Source organism: Elgaria multicarinata, chromosome 17, assembly GCF_023053635.1.
Source record: "Elgaria multicarinata webbii isolate HBS135686 ecotype San Diego chromosome 17, rElgMul1.1.pri, whole genome shotgun sequence".
NCBI lineage: Eukaryota > Metazoa > Chordata > Lepidosauria > Squamata > Anguidae > Elgaria > Elgaria multicarinata.
Window position 1 is genome coordinate 3,319,127 of NC_086187.1, and position 25,547 is coordinate 3,344,673.

At 42.3% G+C, this 25,547-nt stretch overlaps 1 protein-coding gene across 2 annotated transcripts in view; it reads right to left on the reverse strand.

The window, feature by feature from the left end:
• Positions 1-6,425: 6,425 nt before the first annotated feature.
• RBBP6 (RB binding protein 6, ubiquitin ligase) overlaps positions 6,426-25,547 on the reverse strand; it is a 31,178-nt gene continuing 12,056 nt past the window's right edge. For both annotated transcript variants that reach the window (XM_063143328.1, XM_063143327.1), the window contains 14 exons: positions 23,435-23,479; positions 21,058-21,146; positions 20,847-20,943; positions 20,064-20,203; positions 18,568-18,740; positions 17,170-17,273; positions 16,493-16,812; positions 15,548-15,641; positions 15,386-15,464; positions 15,247-15,304; positions 14,081-14,446; positions 13,612-13,713; positions 10,720-12,453; positions 6,426-8,469 (listed from right to left, as the gene is read on the reverse strand). In XM_063143328.1, coding sequence (XP_062999398.1) covers positions 6,894-8,469; positions 10,720-12,453; positions 13,612-13,713; positions 14,081-14,446; positions 15,247-15,304; positions 15,386-15,464; positions 15,548-15,641; positions 16,493-16,812; positions 17,170-17,273; positions 18,568-18,740; positions 20,064-20,203; positions 20,847-20,943; positions 21,058-21,146; positions 23,435-23,479 — 4,977 coding nt within the window. In that variant the 3' untranslated portion in view covers positions 6,426-6,893. The remainder of the gene's footprint in view (positions 8,470-10,719; positions 12,454-13,611; positions 13,714-14,080; positions 14,447-15,246; positions 15,305-15,385; positions 15,465-15,547; positions 15,642-16,492; positions 16,813-17,169; positions 17,274-18,567; positions 18,741-20,063; positions 20,204-20,846; positions 20,944-21,057; positions 21,147-23,434; positions 23,480-25,547) is intronic.

The following is a 25,547-nucleotide window of genomic DNA, read 5'->3' on the forward strand; positions in this document are numbered from 1 at the left end:
TATAACGTCTGTCCTCAGTTCGCGCCTGTCCAGGCGGTATAGGGGCTGGAGATACATCTCTTATCTCCCCTTCAGACGTTGACGTCAGCCTCGGGCCCTGTGCCGACTGTGGCCTTAGTGCTGCTATAGGCGACAGCAATAGCGGCAGTGGCGGTGGTAAAGGCTGTGCCGGTGTCGGCATCGATGCCGAAGGCTCGGCCGCCGAAGTCTGCGGCAAAGGATCATTCCTCGATGCCGAGGGAGATTGTACGGTATCGACTGTCAGCATCGGTATATTAGTCATCGGAGGAGGAGAAGACGGCCGAGTAGGGTTCGGCACACTATTTTTAAGAGATTTTTTATTTCTCTTTTTCCTGCGCTCCTCTGGATTTGAGGCAGTATGCTTTGCCTTCTTTGCTTTCTTTGCTAATCGTTTGGCAATAGAAAGCGTAACACTTCTCCCAGGCGTCACAGGTTTCTCTGGCTGTTGCTGTTCCTGAGCCAATAAAGGAGATTTTGGGGAGGTTTCAACAGGCTCCATAGTGCTGGAAGTCGATGTCGAGGGCTTTTCGACTGATTGTAAGGCTTTGCTCCAAAGGAGGGCTTTTAGCCTATCTGACCTGTGTCGTCGTGTTTGCTTGGAAAAGGCTTGGCAAAAACGACAGGTCTCGACAATATGTGCTTCACCCAAACACAAAAGGCACAATGAGTGTCCATCTGAGGGGGGAAGTTTACTTCCACACTTGGTACACTTCCTGAATGGGGCCTTGAGGGCCATGCGCCCTTTCGGGCATTTTCGCTTTTTCGCGAAAATTAGGAAAAGAAAAAATTGTAAAATAACAATAATAATAATAAAGAAGAAATATGAGAAGGATAGAAAGAAGAAGAAGAATAAAACGCCTCTTACAATTTATTTCCTACAGAGAATTTCCCAACGAGGTCACCACAATGGCGGTCGAAAGAGAACTGAGCTTCAGGGCGGGAACCCCTCAGCTTGCGCATGCGCACTCAGTGCATGGGGGAGGGGTTCCCGCCAAAAACGCCTCAGCTATAGAATTTTTTCCCGATCGAGACTCCGCGCAGGCGCAGAGCCCATTTTGTGTGATGCACAGAGACCACGAAGAAGAACTTTCGGAGATATAACGTCTGTTTCGAATGAACATTTACATTTTTATTAATATAGATATTGAGCAGGGACATATACAGCAGTATTTGTCAAAACTTTAGACTACGGAAAACAGACTAATGGAGCAATCCTATGTCCCCTGTGATGGTTTCCTGGCTCTGAGGTTGGAAACGGGGCTCTGACCTCAGAGACTGGAAACCATGCTTCTCCCCCTTTCCCCTCCCCGCTGTTTTTCCATACTGGCGGAAAACAGTGCAGAGCTGGAGAAGAGGGAACAGGGAGGAGAGGAGACCAGGGTGGCAGCTATATGACATAACCTATGGCCGCCTCCAGCTTCTTTTCTTCCCTCCCTTTCCCCCAAGGCTCTGCTAGACGGGCGAAAATGCCTGCCTAGCTTAAATGCACTGGACACATGTAAGCTTCTGAGCCCAGAGGCTTATGAGTACCCAGGGCGGATCCAATAAGTTTGTGCTCTAATCTGTTACAGTGAAGAATTATACAGGAAAAAAATCAAAGCAGACTATGAATTCCACCTATATCTTGGTTTGTAAGGTAAAGGGGAAAATATTCTTATATGTTAGATGTATTACTCTTTGTCAGCAAGTAGATGTGACTTCAATGTGTTTTTTTCTTTTCTTTTTCCAGTTGGCTTGTTTAATCTTTTTTTCTCCCCCTAAAGAAAGCTCAGGGGAAAACCATCCAACCTGTAAACCAGGGTTCAGCAATTCAGAACCCGCCAAGCCTTTCCATGTGTGGCTACAATCAACACCCTTTTCCTACCTTTATTAAAGTGATGTGGGGTAGTTAATTTTTCAGTGCTTTATTTTTCCATGGAATTTCCCCCCCCCCCCCCTTTTCATAGGCTCATTAGTAACAATGAATGGATGCCAACTGTAAATACACTATTAGGCAAAGTTGACTGGAACTGGGTGTTGCAATTCATGTTTTTCTAGCTGGTTATCCCTAGTAAAAAAATATGTGGGAGAACATGTCACTGAAATATGTGTGTGTGAGAGACTGACACACACACACTCCCAGGGAAGATCAGCCTGGTATCTTCACTGTATACATTTAGACACCTTCCTCTTTAAATAAGCATTTAATCTTTAATTTGCTAGATTTTTTTTTACTGCTCGGGAGATGCAATGAATGGACTTGTGGCATAACCTCAGGATTGGCAAGGAGCCCTTTCTCTCCCCCCTCCCCCCTATCATTGGTCAGAAAAGGGCAACAAAAGCCCGGACAACAGCATACCCAGCAGTGTGGAAGCCAGACCGTGCTGCCTGCCTAGGCAATCCCCCTCCTTAATCAAGGAGGTGGTTGAAAGAGATCTGTACTTTTACAGCCGTGCCAGTGCTCTGCCTTCATTTGCACCTCACTGCCTCACTTGGACTGTATGATCCTGGGGCAAAAATGCCAGACATGGTGAGAGAATTTTGTTTTTGCCACATGAAGCAACCCCAGATGGACTGTGTGGCAGTGTCTTCCCTTAAAAGGTAGAGAAGAGAGGAAATCTGGGGAAATAAAAACAGAGCACAAAACAGAGTGCAAACTGAAGTGAAGGCCAGAAGTATCTAATAGCCGGCTGGGACTCCAAGTTTAAATGTATGAAAAAAGAGTCAAGGAGTTTGCATATTTGGAACACACTAAAGTTCCACCCTGCAAGAAAGGTCTGAGGTCATAGAATCATAGAATAGCAGAGTTGGAAGGGGCCTACAAGGCCATCGAGTCCAACCCCCTGCTCAATGCAGGAATCCACCCTAAAGCTTCCCTGACAGATGGTTGTCCAGCTGCCTCTTGAAGGCCTCTAGTGTGGGAGAGCGCACAACCTCCTTAGGTAACTGATTCCATTGTCGTACTGCTCTAACAGTCAGGAAGTTTTTCCTGATGTCCAGCTGGAATCTGGCTTCCTTTAACTTGAGCCCGTTATTCCGTGCCCTGCACTCTGGGAGGATCAAGAAGAGATCCTGGCCCTCCTCTGTGTGACAACCTTTGAAGTATTTGAAGAGTGCTATCATGTCTCCCCTCAATCTTCTCTTCTCTAGGCTAAACACGCCCAGTTCTTTCAGTCTCTCTTCATTGGGCTGTTTCCAGACCCCTGATCATCCTGGTTGCCCTCATGGAGACTGGAGGCAATGGCAGCCATTCCCAGTGGAGCTTTGCAACTGGCCAGAGGTCAGCATGGAACTTGGTATTGACCCCGTTTCCTTTTCAGGCTCGTGTTCCTTGCTGCAGTGCCCCAGTGTTCCAAAATGCAACTTCTGCACCCTTCAACCAAAGATACCCAGTGGCGCTCAACGAGAGGGCATGCTGCTGTCAGGAGGCCCCAGATGAGGCTGGAAGGCAGGTGGTGGTCTCCCTGCAGGTGCTCCCTGCAATCAGAGGTCCATTATACAAGCACGAGGGAGAAGGCATTCTGTTGCACCATCCCAATTATGGAAAGCCCACTTGATGCCTACATTATCATCCTTTCAGTGACAAGTAAACATCTTTATTTTCCTAGGCATTTTAATTTTCTGTTACATTAAAACCTTTAAAAGCTTTTAATGTAGAATTGCTTTATTATTGTACAACTGAGAAATAATTTTAATTGTAACCCAAATAGCATGAAGGGTGATGTGTAATTGTTTGTAATACACACACCTCTGAGTGCCAGTTGCTGGGGAACAGCAGCAGCAGTTGCATTCACGTCCTGAGCTTGTGGGCTCTCCAGAAACATCTGGTCGGCCACTGTGGAGAACAGGATGCTGGGATAGGTAGTGCTTTAGTCTGATCCAACCACTGTTCTTCTTGGATCCTTAAACACTTTGTGACTTGACTGTACCCGGGTAAACTCTGTACAATCACAAAGTAGGAGGTAACAACTATTCAAATTCCATCTTGAATTCATTTGTGCTATAGAAAGAATGGTAATATACTCACACCTATTGCTTTCTGTGTTGGGTCTTTGTGCTCAAGTGTATGAATACATGGGAATTCTCCCCCCATCCCCTTCAATCCTCAGCCATGTATTACTTTCTGCAGGGTGGGAAGACTTCAGGCTTGCAGGATCTAGAAGTGATAGGTCCTTCTGGGTGGTTGCATGACATTTAATGCCATCTGGGGAGGCTCTCTCTTCCTGTTTTAGATTGATGCCCAAAGATTTTTGATCCCATCAAGCATTCTATAATTGATTTCACACTATTGTTATATTGATAATTTTCTTTATAAGCTACTTTTAAATTTAAAAGTGAGATATAATGCCCATTTGAGTATCAACCTTTCAAATTCCCGCATCTTGGCTTTGTGGCTTCTAGCAAAGCAGGCACACACTGTGTGTCAGAAGTCTTGGTGTGCTATTTTTCCTACATCATTTTTGCCTCATTCTGCATTGCTCACTTTCACAGGGCTGCTGTGAAGATAAATTGGGGTGGGTGGGGAGAGATGTCTTCAGGGAGGAAATGTAGGCTATATGTCCTAAATGGTAATCTTGATTTCCCCACCCCATGACTTTATAACCGTATGTCATATGATTGGTGCTGACATGCACAGACTCCACTCCCTATGCTATCAACCAACACTGAAGGTTATCTACCACCTGTGAGCACGGTGGGTCACTCTTTACTGGCTGCATTCTTTGGGAATTGGATCTGACAATGCTGAAAGTGTATTTTGAGTGCGAGATGCCATGGGTAATAGAACCAAGCTAAGTTACTATACTTGTGGCTGTAAGGAATTTTGAAGCTGCTTATGGCAGGTAATAAATGCTGGCAGGCTAGTTAAGTGTTAACCTTTTGCTCTCTTGGTCAAATACTTGAGAGGTATACACGTTATAGCATCCCATCCCCAAACTGTCATGTACAAAATTACTCAATGAGCATTAAGCTCTAGGTACTCTTCAAATTAGGTTAAATTTATTTATTTATTTCACTTATATACTGCTCCCATAGCCTGGGTGGTTTACATTAAGAAGTGAGCACAATTCCAGGATTTCACTTCAAAATGTCAAAGCTTTAATTTTTTTGTCTTTGAAATCCAGTTTTCTGGGGGGAGGAGAGGATTAATTGAAAAACGGAACAAAAGCCACACACTAATCTTAACTTAGTGATGAACTTTGAGGCCATAAATCTTGCCAAATCCAAACCCCAACAGAATTCACAACTGGCTAGGTCAACAAAAGAAGTTTAAATGAGCACATCAACTGGTTGGCTGCAGCGAATCCTGGCCCACTGCATGCCAGGAGCACCAGCCTCTGCTCAGGTTTCACCTAAGTGCCCACATTCCTTGGTGTGGGCTGTTACTCACCAAGTTCAACTCTTCTATGGCACTTTGGTATCTTGACTGATGCAATTACAGATAACAGTGACACAATGTGAAATGGCAAAGTTAGAAAGCAAAGTGGCTTCCTTTTAAGACAGTTTTGATCAAACCTTCTGAACTAGCTCCTCCCACTCTCAACTTAGGCTTCTTTGGAGGGGAGGGGACCTAGCATCAATCTATTCCACAGACAAACATACAGATTCTTGCATGCTGTCATGCACACACAACCAGGGGATCTGTGGATTGTGGTAATCCCATAATGGCATTAGGAGAATAAAGCAGGTCCTCAATGGCTTTATAGGCTTCCTCCAACACTACTATTCTATGATCTCTAATCCCTGTCCTAAAGACACATACAGGGAAACACAAGAACATAGCAGCAACTTATAGAATCACAGTAGACTTGGAAGGGGCCTACAAGGCCATCAAGTCCAACCCCCTGCTCAATGCAGGAATTCACCTTAAAGCATCCCTGACAGATGTCCAGCTGCCTCTTGAAGGCCTTTAGTGTGGGAGAGCCCAAGACCTCCCTAGGCAATGGGTTCCATTGTCGTACTGTCTGAGCTTCCATTTTCACACAGGGATGATGGACAATAAGGATGCAGCCACTCCCCCAATGCAGTATGGACCAATATGATGCCAACAGCAAGGGACATTAAGCTTACCTAGGTCTTGGTGCCCAAAGGAAGCCCTAAAGTGAGTCACTGCTTTAAACACAACATCCTGGGCTAAAGGACTAGCCAGTTGTTCAAGTACTTGTGTGACTGCATGTGCCCATCAACTGTGCTTTGAAAGGTTCACGGCTGCCCGTTCTGAAATTCTGAGAGCACTCCAAGCTTTTCAGCAGCCTGCTTAAAGGTAAATGCACCTCCAGTTTATCATGGTACAGATGAAACCAACATTTTGTTGATAGTTCAGCTGGAGACAATTTCTTATGAAGGGAAGAATTCATGGTGTATTTTGAGCTTCACCTTCCCTTGCTTCTTTTATTAAAGCTGGTGCTGCAAATCCACCACATTGGTTAAAGTTTAATGAATTTTTTTTATTGTAATCCAAAAGTAACAGAACAGGGCTGTAATGCATTCTGCAAGTCCTCCGGCTGATATTTTAAACCAATATCAGACCTTTTTTTTTTCCTGACAGGCAATTTTTAAAAAAAGTGTGAAATTTCACAGTACAGTAAACTCCACCCAAACTAGTTTAATGGTGGTTAAAAATAAGATGCCCCAAATTAAAAATAAAATAAAATTAAAAAATCCTCCTCCCTCCCTCCCCCATATTACATGGTCACAACTCACAAGTCTGTACAAAATGTTCACTTTATAAAGCTCTGATGTAAAAATCAAATCAAGCAGCAATTGTGTAAGTGCAGCACAGGGCCTGGCATGGCATTATTTACAAGGCTCTTGTTTGTTTACATTATAACAAAATTTCATACAGGTGACTTTGTCAAGCCAGTCCATCCCCCCCACCCCCCCTCTCTGCCATTCTAGACAGTGACAGGTTTTGCTTTTTGGTCATCTCCTTTCTCTTTCTCCTTCTCTTTGTCTTTGCTCTTCTTCGACTTCTTCTTCTTGTGTTTATGTTTTTGGCTTCTCTCGGCTTCCGACTCTGTTCCGGTGTGTTTCTTATGCTTCTTGTGTTTCTTGTGTTTCTTGTGCTTCTTCTTGTCTTTCTTCTTCCTCTTCTTCTTGCTGTCCTGGCTGTCTGCAGAGCTGGCGCTGCTGCTGCGGCTGCGGCCTTGGCTTTCCGAGGGGCTCTGGCTGCGGCTGCTTTGACTCTGGCTCCTGCTTCCATCGGGCCGGGTGGCCAACATGGCCACTGCCGCCGCCTCTTTAGGTTTATCAGCGGCCTTGTCCTTCCCATCCCTGGCATTCCTCCCGGGGGAGTCCTCCTGTTTCGCTGATGCATTACTGTCACTGTCACTTTCGTTGTAGTCTGGGACAAAGGCAGCCTCATCCGTCTCTCTTGTCGGGTCAGAAGAGAGCCGGGAAGAGTGGCTGGGCTGAGGCTTAGGCTTGACAGTGCTCTTGTCATTCTGCACGGCCCCTGGGTCTTTTGCCTCTGGCGAGCACCGCCTGTACAAGGGTTTGTTCCCACCCGTCATCCTCTCCTTACTGCTCCAGGTCTCAGGTGGTGCATGTTTCTCTTTTTCTTTGCCTGAGGCGGTTTCTTGGGACTTCTGTTCTGCTGAACGCCTAGAATCGTGGGCAGCTTTGTGATCATTCTGCCTTCTGTCCCTTGGAGGGCTGTAGCTGCTCCGTTTCGCGTCCCAGATGTCTTTTTTGGGCTGCTCTGTTCGCTCGTCTCTAGTCTTATTCTTCGGTCCAGAGGTGGCAGATTCCCGGCCACGGGGTGGTGAAACCTTTTTCCGTGCAAGCTCACTCCTTTCATCTCTTCGCTTAGAACCTGAATAATCTCGGTTGCTGTCGTAGTCAGACTTTTTGTCCCGATTAGGAGTGAAGTCTTTAACGGAGGATCCATGGCTTGATTCGTATTTATCTGAAGACCTGCTCTCCCTAGAAGAGTGAGACGAGCCGCTCTTTAGGTTTCCTTGCTCAGCACAACGTTCAGAACGTTCTTTCTCTGGTTGGATCCCGCTCTTTTTTTTTTCAGAAGACTCTCTGTCGGATGCACTATGATCCCTGTCCTTGGCTTTCCCTTTTTCATTTGATACCAGAGTTTTGGAGCTTTTGGATTCAGGCTGTGAACTTTCACGCCCAGATTCTTTTGTAGTTCTCTGATTTTTCTCTAAGGGCTCAGGATCCTTCTCATTGTTTTTGATGGAATTGGATGGCTTTGTGCTAACATTCTTTATGACACTAGTGGGTTTCCCAATGGCAGAAGGAACTTGTGCAGATTTAACCTCCTCCTCCTCCTCCTCTTCTTCAGAGTCAAAATCATCTTTATCCCACTTGGACTGTGGAACTTGAATCATGATGATGACGTCTTCAGCAGGGGCGGTTATGTCATTGTTGTACTCTTCCATAGTCTTGATGACAGTCCGCTTCATGTCTAGCTTATCTTCTGACTTTCTCACAGGGCTGCCTCCAGCAGAGCTAGCGCTGAGCAAACCAAAACCAAGAATACATTATTAAGGGAGATACATTATTATTGCTGCCAACTTCAGAGAGTTGCTTTGTTATTAATACATGTGGATTAATAACAAAGCAACTCTTCTCATAATAAGAGACTACAGCACTAGTCTACATTGTTGTAATAAACAAGGCACAACTTGGCATTTCCTTGGCACGGAGAAGATCCACTAATTCGGGTGTCTAAAGGTGTTATGGCTCAGTCTGAGACTGAACCACTCTGGAATGTCAGCTTGTTAAGAGTTTCCAGATAAGACACCTGGTGTTCCCATGAGAGCACTGTAACTGTGCTTTGATTCATCTTTACAGGCTGAAATAATAGTTTGCTAGCTTAAAGGCAGAAAAGCCATTCACCCAGAAGCCTTTGCAGACAGCCATGGTTTTGCAAGCCATCAGGCTATACACGTGGTCGTCCCTATGCGTCCAAATGATGCACCGGGGATCCTGGGATCAACTAGGGACGACCACACACTTTCCCCAGGATAACTGGGACCGCTGTTTTCATGGTTTTTACAGTGGTCCTGGGACAACCCCGAGGTCTGCAAGCAGTGTGGCGTGGGCTCCCAGGTCCCTCCCTCCTACCTGCAAGTAGAGGGGCTCCTCAAACAGGCACGGTGCAGTGCAAGGGTGGGGGGCTCTGTGCCCATCGGGGGGCAGCATTTTTGCCATCCATGGGACGGCTCTCAGCAGTTTTCGGCGGGTTTTTTTTTAAGGTACTTTTGGTGCAGGATCGTGCCTACACCATTACGCAAATGTCCGTGTTTTTGGTTTTTTTCAAAAAAGAACACTGTGCTAGAACATCCCTCTTTCCTTCCGGAATTACTCCTTCCGTTTAAACCCTGAGGGACAACCTGGAAGCGGAATAGCCCATGATCGTCCCTCCTCACTCCCAGAAGGCCCTGCAGGAGTTGACATGCCCCACATAGAGAGTCCCAGAAACCCCCCAGAAAAAAAAATTTTTTTCCGAAGCCTTTTTTTATTTTTTCCCCCAAAAATTTGAAAAGAATGAAGTAAAAATGGATTACGCAATTTTTGATTTTAGCATGATGAATAAAATGTTTAAGACAAGGTGTTCAGATATTTACTTCTCCAAATGATTTCTAAAAACTGTACAGTATCAGATTATTACAATTTCTGTGCACCAAGGACAAGTAAGTCCTAGGTTGCAAACTGAGACTACAACTCTCAAGTGCAAGAGGAAGATGCATTTTTGCCTCTAGGGGGCACTGCCATGGAAGCAGAGACTGAAACAAATAGTGATAGCTATAGGTCAGAAAATGAGTCCGATTAAATTTCATGCATATTCATTGAATCTTGGTCCCCCCTTTTTTTATCAGTTCTTTTTATGGGAATGGGGGCTTTATGTCTTGACACTGGAGGACTAGCAGAGACAGAAATAATTTTATTTGTTACTAATGTTGGTGGTTTCTTCTATTGTTGTTTTTTAAATTGTTTTTGGCTTGCTTCTCATAAACTGGCAGAACCAAAGAGGTTCCTTACAGTTCAGGTGTTCCTAAAAGTTCAGGAACTTGTAGCTCCACTTGTTAACGAAATTTTTTTAAAAAGTAAATTAAATGTGTAATAATTGTTTGAATACACTGTACTTTTAATATACGAAATGTAATAATTTAATGCCAAACCAACTTGGACATAATTACATTTTATGTTCCTAAAGTAACAAAGTGACTTTCAATCTGAAAAAAGTACTAATGTTTGCATTATTTCAATTTTCCTGAAAATTACATTTCTCCCCCCCCCCCCAAAAAAATATTTTTTTCCCATGGCTTCAAAATTTCCAGAAATTTTACATCTCTAGCCCCACATTAATTTAAGACAGGCCAATCTTAAGACAACCTCATGTGGCGCAGAGTGGTAAGCGGCAGTTACTGCAGCTGAAACTCTCCCCATGGCCTGAGTTCGATCCCAGTGGAAGCTGGTTCTCAGGCAGCTGGCTCAGGTTGACTCAGCCTTCCATCCTTCCGAGGTCGGTAAAAGGAGTACCCAGCTAGCTGGGGGAAAAGTAACTGCGACTGGGGAAGGCAATGGCAAACCACCCCGCTACAAAGTCTGCCAAGAAAACGTCAGCGAAAGCAGGCGTCCCTCTAGGAGTCAGCAATGACTCAAGTGCTTGCACGAATCTTAAGTTAATACAACAGACCAGTTTATGTCATGGCATGGACATGAAATAAAACTTATTTTTCATTATTAATCAGAGGCTACCTGGTGTAATCAACCAGCGTTGAACCAGATCCATCAGCTGCTGCAATTTTTCTCCTCAGCTTTCCTTTTGTTTTCTCTTGCTTCACTTTGCTACCAGTTGGCTCAGGCTTTTCGGCTGAAACGTCTTTAACAGGAGGGATGTTTTCAGCACTGGCAATCTTTTTGCCAGTTTCTCGGTTCAGCTTAATCTTTTTCGTTGGAGCAACTGGCAAAACAGTTTTGTCCTTTTCGGGGGTCCTCTCTGTTTTTTCACTTTCTGGATCGGTTTTCCCCTTTGGCAAAGGTTTCAATTCTGTGACTTCTTGTTTGGATGGTTTTAATGATGTGGTTTCATGATCCTTGTCTACTTTTTCCTCAAGCTTTCTTTTCCTTTTTTCTGGTTTTGCATCCACGGGTTTGTTCTTGTCGACGGGTTTCTTTAGCTTTTCCTCTTTGCTAGATTGCTTCTCCTGCTTGATTTCCTTGGGGTGCTCTTTCTTGGTTTTCTCCTCCTTGGCTGATCTGGTTTCCGGATGTTCTTTTGCACCTCGGGGATGAACCTTCCGTGGTGTACTTAGTGGTTTCTCATCTTTTTGAGAAGATGACGACTTAGTACCATCAGCCTTTGGCAACTCCTCTTTTGCTTTCTTTGCAGGAGGGTCTGCCCTTGGGGACTTTTCACGGTCAGCCTCTGCCTTTTCTGGGAGTACCTTAGCTGGCTTCGCTTGCACCTCTTTCTTGGTAGTGACAGCGCCTTCCACCTTTCGCTTTGTTTTCTCAGGTTTTGCCTTCGGCTTTTCTTTCCTCTCCTTGTCAGAAATGGGTTTAAAAGCAACCGAATCTGCTTCCATGGGCTCATCACGGACAGGGGTAGCATCATCCCTGCTTGGAAGCATGAAGAGTGGGTCAGGCTTGCTGTCCTCCCCAGTTGCAAGATCTCTCGGCTTTTGTGAACCTTCCAAGAGGTCGGCACTGGGGAAGCCTTCGCCCTCTTCTCCCTTCCTTCGCTTCCGGTGTTTCTTATGTTTATTTCCTTTTGCATCTCCTGGTGGGTTTTCAACTTCCTTGTCTTTCAATTTTGCCATGTCTTTCATACTATGGCTCTCTCTACTGGGCACCTTTTCAGAGTAGCCACCACCTACATTTCGATTCCGATGACCTAGCCCTCCAGGGTAATCGTCTCTACGACCCCGAATATATGGGGAATTCTCTCGCCTTGGCCCAGGGGGACCAAATCGTTCTGGGGAGAAGTTTTCTCTGTTGAGCAGAGGTCTGGGTTGGGCTCCAGTTGCAAAGCCCTTGTAATATTTCTCGTACCATTCCCTGTAGTTCTCCCAATCACGGTACCTCTCCTTCTCAAATGGGTCCACAGATCTGCCATAGTATGCTTTCATGTCATAAAGTGGGATTTCCCGATATCGACCAAAGTATTCCCTTTCCCCTTCTCCCTGGGGAACGGGGCGCTTATTTGGGGATTGTCCTCTGTACACTGGAGACCTTGATCGAGAATGATATCTTCTGTAGGGGGGTGACCTAGATCTTGATCGATGGTATCCGTGCGATCTTGACCTGGAACGGTAATTCCGACTCTTACCCCTGCCCCTCCGTGGGTATGGGGGTGACCGTGAGTAGGAGCGAGAATGGGAGCGGCTGAATGACCGAGAGTATGACCGAGAACGGGATGAACCAGATCTTGACTTGGAGTACGTATAGGAACTTCTTGAATATGAAGATGCGCTGTATGGCGATTTGGACCTTAAAGAAAATGAGGGAAAAATGATGTGTGGAACTGCAACCTCTCCACTTTTGCACAAACTACATGGCATAGCAAACATATACAAGACTACAAAATCCTTTGAGAATCAAGCCAATAGAGGTAGCTAAATAGCCACAAGCAACAGTTACTTTGGGCAAATGTTCGGGCAGCCTTCCCCAACCTGGATCCCATCAGCCCCAACCAGTATGGCTGGTGGTCAGGATTGCTAGTTGTAATCCAAAACATCTGCAGGACACTGGATTGAGGAAGGCTGCCTTAAGATTTGTTTGAGCTCAGTGAGGCTTTTTCAGTTTTTAACCTGAAAATGTCAAGGTCAGTTCCTAAATCTTCCACAAATTGCTTTTGAAATTGCAGATGTTTCAGAAATGATTCCCCAAGTTACTATGACAGCTTCTTTTTGTGAACTGCCCAGAGAGCTCTGGCTATTGGGCGGTATAGAAATGCGATAAATAAATAAATAATTAAATAAGGTTTGAAGCCCTGCCTGGCAAGCTCTGTGTATCCACTAGCTCTCTGGACTGTGGCTAGACATTACGGTTTGCTTTAGAACTCTACATAAGTTCACAGAAAGCTAAATAACTACTCCATGTTAAATTAGCTGAGTAACTATTTAGTCTCTCAAGCATAAGACAATATGGCTTTCTATAAACAATCTTTGCTTTAAAAAAGTTTTGGCAAATGAAGTTGGAATGCATTATTCCTCAGAATGTTGTGGAAAATACATTTCATCCCTTGGGCTGCAACTGGCACCCGTGTTGATCTATACGGCCTGAGACCTGCAAATCTCAGCCTTGCAATGGTCCTGTGATTCATGCAACACATATAGAACTACCTGGGGTAGATGACTACTTGCCATCTAGCCCTGGGTAGGCAACTTCTAGTGCTCTTGACTGCATTTCCCATCACTGCCAGGCTGGCTAGAGCTGATGGTCCAACAACATATGGATGACCACAAGTTGTTCACCCCTGATCTAGCCCATTACTAGAATGGTAGCTGTTCTCCTCATTTCTACTACTCAAGAACCTTAAAACCACCACCAGCAGCAGCAGAATTGCCAGGGATTACTGAACTGAGGACTTTCCAGATGCAAAGCATCTGTTTTCAGCTAATTTACAGATGCAAGAAAAATAATTACCGGGAATAAGAACGCCTGCGTTCCTTCTGGATTTTTTTATATTCCATCAGTTCCTTAGCAAAATCATTTGTAAACTCATCAAGCTTTGACTTTTTCTTCTCTCTGTTAAAGTAAGAAAATTATTATAATGCGGTTGGGCATTGTTGCAGAAAGCATTATGAGAACCACCATACCAACTTCAAAAAGGTCACTGCATGCAAGTGAGAAATGAACATGCTACTATAAAGCAAAAACCAGCACAGGTTTTCAAGCGATGTCTCATGGTATTTTCCCCCCATAGAATTACAGTTTCCCGAGGTTTAGATCTGTAAGGTTATTTTTATTGGTAGTGAAAATCAACATTTGAAATCTCACGTTATATGTCATTTTTGCTTACGGCATATGCGTTTTTAGCATAGTTGCAGTCTGATATTCTACTGAAACAGAAGAATGAAATATAACGGAACTTCATTCAGAGCCAAATACTTACTCCTCTTTAAGTCTCCGTTGCTCTCTGTAAAACTCCTCCCTAGATAAAGGAGGTGCTTGTGTCGTTGGGATGGCATTTGAGTGAGCCGTTGGTACTGGTGTTGGTACCCAAGGTGTTGATATGTTTGCTGGAGCTGGGGGGTATCCCGGAGGGGGGACAGTATACCCAGCTGGTGGAGGCTGACCAGGTGGAAACTGAGGAGGAAACTGTGGTGGAGGTACCCCCGGTGGAAGAGGAAGTGCATGGGGAGGAGGAGGATACAGGGGAGGTGGAGGCACGGGCACAAAGACTGGTGTTGATGCTGGCAGTGTTGGGGCCTGAGTCCTTTGTGTACGGTCACTATGCGGGCGTCCTCGGTTTGAACTTCTAAAGAAACCCAAAAACACGTTGTCACTGAGTGTTACACTTGTCCTTTGTTCACAAGAGGAACGTGAAATGGACAGCAACCCTCTGTAGTAACTGCCCATCCTCTCTGTCTTATGGCTGATCCAGTCTTGCTCCCCCTCAACTCAACTGTCTGCCAGATGCTCCCCTGGCTTCTCAAGAACCCTCCCCATCATACTCAATGCTTACTGCAGTTTTCTTCTTCCAAGCTTTTAATAAACATTAGCTAATTGTCTGCTACTTTAAGTGTCTTCCATACAGCATTTCCATGCAGCTACTGATTTCACTTTGAATCTCAACTGCATTTCTAGTTCACTGTCTGTTGAGATTTTAAAGATATCTGGCACATACAGCCTGGCATCACAATGCTGATTTCTTCTACCAGGGCTGGAGGAATCTGATACCAACACCTAAAATTTGACTTTTCTATCACTGCCTATGGCTGGTAACTCAGAATCTTGAGGCTGCCTTTAAAAATATTAAAATCTGCTGCCTAGGAATTAGAAATATTTTTTCCAGCCCTGGGCCCAACTGTGTGCTGCAAACAGATCATGACAACTCTGTGCCTATTTTAGTCCAGTGATAGTTTTAATGTGTTGTTCAATATCCAGCTAAATTTCCACAATACATTTTATTAGAGTTCTTTAAGTAGAAGTTGATTTTTCCTTTAAAAATAAAGCATACATACAGACCTTCCTATGAATATAGAAACAGCTGTTTAATATCATGTTCTAAACTTACTGCCTAAGAATATGAAAAATGTGTTTTGGAGGGATACTTACGGCTCCCAGCCTGACCTATTGCCTGCAGAGCGAACGGGGTTGGTTCTCATTGGTTGACCTATGTGGAAAAAGGAAAAGTTGCTTTTAATGTGCACACAGGTACTGCTGTACTAACACGGATCAAAGTGGTACAACTTACCCATAGTGGGTATTGAGTGTCCATGAGAGCTCAGTTGCCCTGGCAAACACGGCTGCCCAAGCACAGGAACCTGATAGCCCTTCAGGGAGGAGAAGGAAAAGAATTAGATGCTGCTGCTACCAAGTTAAACAAATGAGTTCAACGCTGAAACAAAGCTCTTACCTTCTCCTCTATCATGGCGTTTGACAGCAAGGAAGGCGGTTTTGAGTGATCCGAGGCAGTCACTATAGCAGCTGGTCCAATACCATCGCCCTCACTGGAATGGAATAGGAAAAATTATGATTAGGATTTACTAGGAAAGAAACTGAAAGTACCGGGGTGGGTGCTATAAAGCCATTACGTAGTTCAAGGATGTAGTTGTTAATTTAATTGGCGTCTGTGGCTTAATTCAGACAATCTTTCAAACCCATGGCTGGGAGGATCATCACTTATTCCCTCCTGCTCCCACTCTCCATTTCCTGTTTTAATGCTAACCAGTTTGTTGTGCTATCCAAATACCTGCTCTCCAAAGTATGGTTCTCAAGGAACTTTGACATGAACATTTTTGCTTTTTGCAGCTAGTTCAATCAGACAACATAAAAAGCTAGAAAGAGATCCCTGCTTCATTGTATCTTTCTCAGCCTAAGTTCACATGATTGTTTTGAGGCTAAACTCCTCAAAGGTAGAGCTGTGGAGGTTCCATTACCCAGTTCTCTCCAGCATGGCCAGACTGTCTATAATCCAAATAATGGCACTCATTAAGACATTTAAACACCATGGGTTTGAAAACACTCAAATTTAGCAGGCTAAGCATAAACCCTGGGCTTGAGATGGCTTATTTTGATTTGGTTTTAAGAAGCCTATTAAACTTCCTAGCCTTAGAAATTTTCTTGCTCTGCAGGGATCAGAACAGCTTCCAAGATTCTCATACATACATGGAAGGCCACACAGTGAATTCCTGCAAGGATCAAGTCGTAACACTGGTGAGATACAGCACTGCTGGGGCCAGGAAGAGCATAAACAGAACAAAATGGTGCTAACCAGCATACAAACGTAAAGCATAAAGACAGAAAGGAAGACCAAGGCACATTGTATATCTAGCGATCTCCGCTGGAGAAGTTGCCTTACCGGAAAGGTCCTTCTGGCTTGTCTGCATGCATTGCCATGGATATTGGTGCAGGAACCTCGCTAGCAGACATGGTGGCCGACTGGCTCGCTGGCAATGTGGCTGTTGCAGATGCTGACATGCTAGGTGCCAGCGACAGGGTGAGGGATGCAGCTGCATGGACAGGGGCAGATGTGGCTGGAATTATGAGGGGATCCTGCTGCCTGGAGCCGGTTGGCCTTGGCGCAGAAGGCATGTTCCGCTGAGCTGCCTGCCTAGGTGGCTGGGCCTGCTTGCGGAGCCTCTTCGTGTAGCCGGTTTCATTTTTGAAGTTATTTACAGCCTAGAGATAGAAAATCAAGGAAAAGAAATGAATCAATGTATCAAAACTTCCTTAAATAGCAGCAACACACCTGTGCTTCAGTAACAAAAAACAGCCTTGCTAACTGGCACAGGGGCTGATCAAGGTATTGAAGCCTGAATAGCCATTCAGTCTTGCTATGCACTGCCAGCAGTGGGGCAATTTTGGGGGTGGGAGTTCACAGAGGGGTCAAACTAGTCCTTAACCCTATTGCCCTTCCTCCTCAAAGCCTTCCAGAGACACTTTTCCCAGAAAAGCCAATAAGGTGATTCAAGCAGAGTAGGGAGGAAATTTGTGTCCACTTACAGCCTGATACAGAACTGATGGATTTGAAGTTACCTGTCGTAAAAATTTGTTGGCAATTAAAGCATCGGGAGAAACATCTGTTTGATGACAAGTTGGGCAGGTATGTTCCTCTGATTCTAGCAGTGATGTTCTGATACCTGTGAATAATTTTTAAATGCCATGTAAAACATGCAGTACACGTAAACAAATCCCCTCTGCGGAAACTGGTATGCATGTACTAAGCACAGCAACTGTGAGATCCGTAAAAGCATCCAATGCCTAAAGGCCTCTAAATATGTACAGACCATAACTATTTTGCAAAAACAGCAAACAGCTGCCCCCCTCTCCCCCCAAAAGCTGCTGTGCCTCTAAAGAGGCATTGCAGAGAGGGGACATTTTAATACCTATGAATGAAAGTTTTCTACTTCTTGCATTCCATCGAGAACACTAGCATGAGCCATCTTTCAGATTTGTCCTTGCTTTGTAAAGCATGACTGAACAGAATCTTAGTGGATCAAGCAAGGCAAGAATTCCTACTAGGCCATAGTTTTTTTTAATATATTTTTTATTATTGCATTTATATCCCGCCTTTTTTCCTCCAAGGAGCCCAAGGCAGTGTATATAATCCTCCTCTTCTCCATTTCATCCTCACAACAACAACCCTGTGAGGTAGGTTGGGCTGAGAATCTGTGACTGGCCCAAAGTCACCCAGTGGGTTTCCATAACTGAATGGGGACTAGAACCCGGATCTCCCGACTCCCAGTCCAATGCTCTAGCCACTACTCCACACTGGTTATTTTTAATCAGCCTATTAACAAAGTTCTCTGGGCAAATTACAAAACCTAAAATAATAACAAACTAAAGTTAAAAGAACACAATACAATGGGCCTCTTTGCACGTATTGGTGGTAAATTGTGGGTAAATTAACTCATGATTTTCTAGGTCACATGCTGCTGCCACTTTGAATATGCAACCTCCAATCAGCTTATTGGAGGTTATTTTGTGATGAGCGAACAATTCGTTTTAGGTTAACTTTGGGTTGTTTAACCCACAATTAACCCATAATGTCCAGGTTCCCACATCACAAAATAACTTCCAACTGGATGTTTCATATTCAAAATTTCAGTGGCACATGTAAGGTTTTGCTGTTGATGCATACGTTCAATACAATTTACACAGTAGAGTAAATGTATTTTAAATGTCAATTAATTTAAAGAAAAAATAGAATTCTGTGTGTCAATGCTAGAATAAAAGGTTTCTGAGTAAAAAATTAAGTTTAATTATTGTTTTTCAAACACAGCAATGAGGCAGCTGAGGAGTAAATTAATACCCAAAGCTCACAAAAAAAATCCAGCCTTTCTACTCCTAGTTTACACTACAGGTGGGGAAACCCAATCACCATTCTCTTCTTCTGTCATTACACCTGGATAAATGACAGATCATGGAACTCACATTCATCACAGTAGCTGTTTCCGCAGCAGGGAATGACGACAGCATCAGTCATTATATCTTTGCAGATCAGACATAACAGTTCATCTGGAATAGGGTCGTCTTCTTCTGAAGAAGACGACGGCTCCTCTGGCAGAAAAGGAGGCTTCTCTTTCTTCCCTTTAGCATAAGCCGCCCTGAAAGAAAATAATTTCACTAAAATCTTTACGTCTTAGAAACTATAGTAAACATATTTAATTTATATTAATCATATTTAAAAAATGTTGTGTCTGCAGTCCAGACTACAGATTTGGCTAAACTAATAAAATATTAATTTTAAAGTTTTATTATTTTAGAAAGCTATGTGCCAACTTTAACTTCAGTTAAAAAGCAGCTCATGAATCATTAAAACTTCAAACTAATACTGAAAACCAGCTGCAAAACAAGAGAATATTCTCAACAGAAATCAGCAGTAGTAGAAAAGGAGATTACCCCCTGCGCCCCACTGACGTCACTACTGGAAAGGCCCTACATATTTGTCCTCTGCAATGCATTTCTTAAGATACCAAGATACCAACCTGTTCAGGGCTTTAAAAGCTATGAACCAGCACTTGAAATTGAGCCTGGCAAAAATAGGCAACAAATACAGATTGACCAATACCAGAGTAATATGCTGTGCTTGATGAATGGTTGCCAACCATCAGGCATTTTGCACCAACTGAAGTTTCCGGGCACTTTAAGGTCATCTATACATAGAGTGTGTTACACTAGTCTTATCTTGAGGTTACTAAGGAAACATTTCAGCTATGTTCAACATAACATATTTAAACCTTTAGTTACAAAAGTAAGCCATCATTATTTCCAGATGTGATGTTAATGAGGACTGAGTAGCAGCGAAGAATTTATATCAGTTATGCAACACGTTGAACCTTAAAGTAATGGAAATGGGCTCATCTTTATTGCATAGTACACCAAAACATGGGGATTGCCTAAAATATTCTATCATTCACTGTGTCTATTAATTTCCATTAAAAAAAACCCACCATGCACCAGAAGGCAGCGTAAGAGTAGAATATCTTTTAAAGAAAGATTTCCCCAGAGGCAAATCAAGAGAAGCCTTTGTTTCTTTCACCGCTATATGGAACTGGATGCCTCATCCACATACTGTAGGAAAAAAGACACTTGGAGCACACCTCAATCCCTGCCACCCGTCACAGGGATATTAGTTTCCATTCAGGAAAAGGTTAAATGGATGAAGCAGCCCTCTCAGAGATAACGCAAATGCTCAATTAACTGTCTTTCAAATGGCATTAACACCCACCACTGTAAGTTTTTTGAAGGGCTCCTCAAGCAGTTCAATTCAAGGACGGAAAACACGGACAGTATACTGTCTGAATGTAGGTGCTGTCCAGAGAACTTTTAACTATTGGCACACTAGTAACTAAGCAACCTAGCAAGGAGGGTTATGAAAGAATGACACACCATAAAACTTTAATAATTACGAGGACCTGTATACTTACGCATCAATAGTTGGGATGGCATATTTTCCAGTATTGGTGAGCATGGCGCCCTTGGTATTAGGGTCCTGCACCTCCATCATGAAACTTCGGGGAATTCCTGTGCTCTTCTTAATCCTGGGACCAGACTCAAAATTTTTGTCCTATTAAGAAGGGGAGGGGAAAAAAACATAAACTAAGAGGATTTTTTTTCAATTCCTCCGATGAAGCTCCCTGCCAAATTAGCTGAGTTTCTTGACCTGGTTTGAACTCACAACACTGTTCACCTGACATCAATGGATTAACTTTGCAACTTCAAAAGGACTGCTACTGAAGTCAGGCATTTCTCATTTGAGAGACAAGCAAAACAAATTGTCTTACTGCTCTCAGAATGTAGCTGCAAGGACTGACAGCAAGGTCAGCTACCATTAAAAAAATACTTTACACAGTCAGTATTGCCCCGCATGAATAATACATGAAAAACAAGTAGTCCCACCACCTTTTCTCCCATTACTGAAAATATGTGGTACATATGAAGCAGACACTGCCAAACTGATTCATTCCCCCCACTGCCTGCTACCCAATAAAAATGGCTCTGAAGCGACCAAAAATATTTAAAATCTCAACCTAAACGTGGCCAGAAATATGAATACAAGGATTCCAACCCCAACCCCCATTTTCCCCAAAGCCAAGGAATAATACTAGTTTTCTTGTTATCAGTTATCTTTCAGGAAGAATACTGGAAATAAAGACAAACTATTTGAACACAAACAAAAACAAGGATATATTTCTACTAGAGGCCCTTACCCCATTGGTTGGGCAGATCTTTATATAATGACCAGGTTTTCCACAACGAAAGCAAGTATAATTTGGCGGAGGTGGACCCATAGATTTCTTCATGTAACTAGAAAGGTGTAAGAAGAGAGGGTTGTGTCTTTGCACATTTTTTAAAGAATACGAAAGTAAATAACTAAATTGTTCCAAAATTAGCTTTGTTTTGACATGTGATATGACTTACTTGCTTGGATCATATTCGTGGCCAGACTGTGACATCATAGCTTTAATTTTATCTTCTTCAGAAGCATTGGCTTCAGCCAGATTGGCAGTCTGTTCAATAGGTAATCATTTGACACACACATTAGAAACACATTTATGTCCATCCAAAGACAAACACCACTCATCCAATCCTGTAAAGAGCAGCACAAAGCTAACTGAAGTTGCCTCAAAAAACAGCTCAGATTGTCCTGAAGATGTTCCAGGGAGTCCTTATGCCATTACATGATGTTTATGTGCCTGTTAAACCTATGCTGAAAGGAAAAAAACCAAACCCCTTACTTGCTGGGGCATTCTAAACCACCGGCTCTGTTTGTACCTTATATAATGGCTTGTGTAACTGCTCCAGTTTCCTGCGATAAATTTAAGTGGTCTGGAGTTAAGTGTTTTTAAAGTTGCCTTCTGCAATACTTACAGGTTAAAAGCCACCGAATGTTTAGTCTACAAAGATGCAGTGCTGTTCATTATTGTCTCCATTTGCATTATAGTGCTATGTGTTATTGATGCCTCAAAATATTAACAAGGACAGTGTCATCCTGAAAACTGAAGCTTCAGAAGGTTCAGCTGGACTGCTTTTAAGAACTTGAGAAATGACTTCGCTGTTCTCCTTCAAATCTCTATAAGTAAAATGCAGGAGTGCAACTGAAATGTATCCAAAAAGCTGCAATGCAAATTGAGCAATATATATATATATTTGCCAACTGGAATCCAGGACAGCACAAAATGTTTTGGACACACAGCTTTCAAGATGACAGTCCCTTCAAGGCGCAAGCCAGAGATGTGAACCTCCCATGTGGAGTGTACAATTCTAAAGGCTTCGTACCTGTTAAGTTGATTTATTAATACAGATACAAGCAAAGTCTAAGGGACTGGTCACTAGTTGTTCAGATATTCAAGCACCTAACATTCAGATCAGTCACACGTACTTTATACATTCATCCACAAAAGCAAACAGCTAGTTTCAACATTTTATTAAACAGTTGATTAAAATACATAACTTTTCTTAACAGTCAAGATTAACAACTATGGAATTGTTCACATTTACAGAAGTCTATTTTACAAATACTTAGCTAATTTGTTTGAACCCAAACAGTTTTACAGAACACAACCAATAGCACAGAACATTAGTAGGAATAGACCAAAATTAAAATATGGCATTTAATACACAATAGGAATAAAACAGAAAACTGTTAAACATATTTCCTCCATGCAAAACCTGTCTGCATTGAAGAGATTAAAGGAAATAACAGTTTTGAACTGCTTTATATAACGAAATATTCTGCATTTGTCGGAACTACTTAGGCTCTCTCTAAAACCTAAAACTTTACATCTCTTGGACATTTTTCACATCTCAGAAAAATAAACTTGACATGAGCTTACAGAACCAAGGACAAGTTTAAGGACAGCACTAATGGAAACCAAACTCTAGCTAACTTGCTTGATTTAAATGTTTGTATTTGTAAATGCATGTCAAATTTTCCAAAGTAGCTACAAAAAGTAGTTTTTCTTGAAAAAATATAGCTCCAGTATTTATTTACAAAAGAAACACAAATGAAATATTATGCAACACTGCTTCAAATTTGATTTTTTTTTAAAAAGAGAAGCTATTTACTTGGATAATGGGTGTTATCACTAGTGCTTTCCCAGACAAAGTTACACATTATTGAGCAGAGAATGCAAGCAGTTTCATAGAAAAACAAGGCAGATACAACAATTTCAGAAGGTCACATTTGCCAATATGCCACACATACACATTGGTATATTCCTATAAATACATTAACACAGTCTGTGTTCAAACAAATTAGTTGCATAGGCACTAACCACTGCATATACTACAAGTGTACAACTTATTTTATGCAAATTATTGCTCTATCACTAGCTTTTAGTGCAAAATCCCAAAATAATCATGTAAATTGTCCATGGGATAAGGAAATAACTTCTATTTTGGCTGTTGCACAGAGAAATCCTAGGAGTCCATAAATAGTATTAAAATTCTTCTTTAAAATTGTGCTATTTTTCCAATGCAAAATTAATGGAACGTATGAAAGAAACGATAAAACAGCTTCAGAAGTGCTTCTTCTTTGTGTCTTGAAGATGAGTAAAACTGCAACATTATGTTGAGGCTGATAAGGTACTCCCCTTCTATCTTCCCATACTGGGAACTACTCTTTACAGGATAGTTATCAATAAATATACACACATTTTCAATGTTTAGGTTTGCCACTTTTCACTAAAAATGCTTTGTACCAGTGACAGAAATTAACCAGATAAAGACATTCAAAATATCAAGCAAGCAACAATTCATTTGGCTATATTTGACAAGAATATATATGTATATATACCTTTGTAAGCTGGGCCAGAGAAATAGATGCAGAAGAGTCATCAATCTGTTCATAAAAAATTAAACACACATTCAAGTTCCACAATCAAAATTCAGCCAACATATTTAGCCTCTACTGTGGTATTAAGATCTAGCATGAACATATGTCTTGCAGAGATGTATTTTTCAAAGTACTGCAACCTTTTGGCCAAAAAAATGTAATTGCTTGTACAATTGTGCAGATATACATAATCAGTCCTACAGAAGAAGAGTTAAATACTGCACTCATTCAATGGAATCAACTCATGAGGGCCTATGTTCTGCAAGCAGCATAAACAAGCCTACAAAATAAATTGTTTCTTTACTGGTTAAAAACCTTCTTTCGTTACATAGTGGCATGCTGTTGGAGAAGTGGATTTCACAAAACGTTCAAACAAAACATGGGGTAAAGCTTTTTCATAGCCAAATATTTAGCTTTAGTATATAGCAGATGCATTAAAATTTTGGCAGATTCTGATGCTGCACTGAAAAGAAAAACCATTAAGATGTTAATAGCAAGAGGAGTACTAATTAAATGTTCTGTGTCAGGAAGCACGGGATACAGGAAAACGTTGAAGTGCTTAAATAAAATTTATGCAACTCTTCAAATTAGCTGTTTTAGTGGGAATCACTGAATTCAACATACACAAAACTATTTTATGACACTTGTCGTGAACACCCTCCTGAACCTGATCATATCTAAACTAGGAGTTGCAAATACTTTCCAGTCCTAGGGGACAGCATAAAATGTTCAAGAGTCCCAGTTTAGCTGTGAGGGTCTGTCATGACAAGGAATTGGACAAACTACACCGTGTGAGAAGTCTATGGATGCTGATCAGGAAATGAACAGCACTCTCATAAAGCATTGATTTAAGATGTTGGGGTACATCATGAACATTAAACTTGACTGTGTGTACTTGTATTACAGCTTACTTTGGAATAAGGGCATCCCACGCAGCACTGACAAACCATAATGATAAGGCAAGCGAACCCTTCTTGTGGGAGAGTAACTCCCTCCACCTTGCCTTAGAAGCAATCTCACTAAAAATAGATACTGCTTCTTATGGTTACACCCAGAGCATACCAGGATTGGGCCTCCAGTATACATGCCTGGTATCATGTGAATAAAAAAGGTGATATCACGAAGTAACTTTCAAATTATGTTTTAAGATACAACTCTAAGTGATGCCTACAGATAGTTATCTAATGAAAGCTATTTGTTTATAACATAAGCATTCTTATAGTCTTCAGGGGCACTGAAGAAAAAATAGATTTACGTTTAAATAATGAAACAAGCACTTTTCTATAAATGAAATACATATTCCCTTTATAACTTCCTAATTAATATTTACAGTGATTGCAACTAGTGTTAAAAGCTTAATATCTGTGCACAAGCAGGCTCAGCACACCCCATCAGAATGAAATCAAGGCTTACGCAGGGACGGGCAGGGTCCATTTTGTGGAACCCAGTTGGGGAGGGTGGGAAAAGTTACCCCTTACCCCAGATGCCAATGTCAGCAAGTTTAGCATTCACTGAATGGATGAATATAAATGAATGGCTGCCATTCAACTTCAGAGAAAACCAAGCACTGCGCCTGGATCAAGAGTATGATAACAGAGTGTGTCCTGGTCACCCTCCCTGACTCTCCAAGAGTACCTGCAACACGCATCCTGTCCCTACCATATATATTCCACAAATCACAATGAAGAGGACATTTTGATACTAAATGTTTTGTTTTAAAAAGTCAGCATCCTTTAAACAACCTTAAACAGATATTATTTCATCACATAGGAGAATTCCACAAAAAAGTAAACTGGCAGACGCACATCTTCTAGATTCAAATTTGACAGAATTCTACAGTGAAAATATTTCAGCTAATTAAAATATAACGAGCTTTATTGTTATTTTTTATTTAGAAACATGTTATTATGGCTTTTGTAAAGAGCCAGGCAGGAACTTGAAAAGTTGTGAGGGGAAAAAAGGAGCACATTCTAACACAACCTTCTAAAAGTAGTCTTTAAAATCTTCAAAAGGAGTTTGTAAACTGCGTGATGCCAAAAATCCTTTTTGTGTGGCAACAGGGTGGGATAAACTG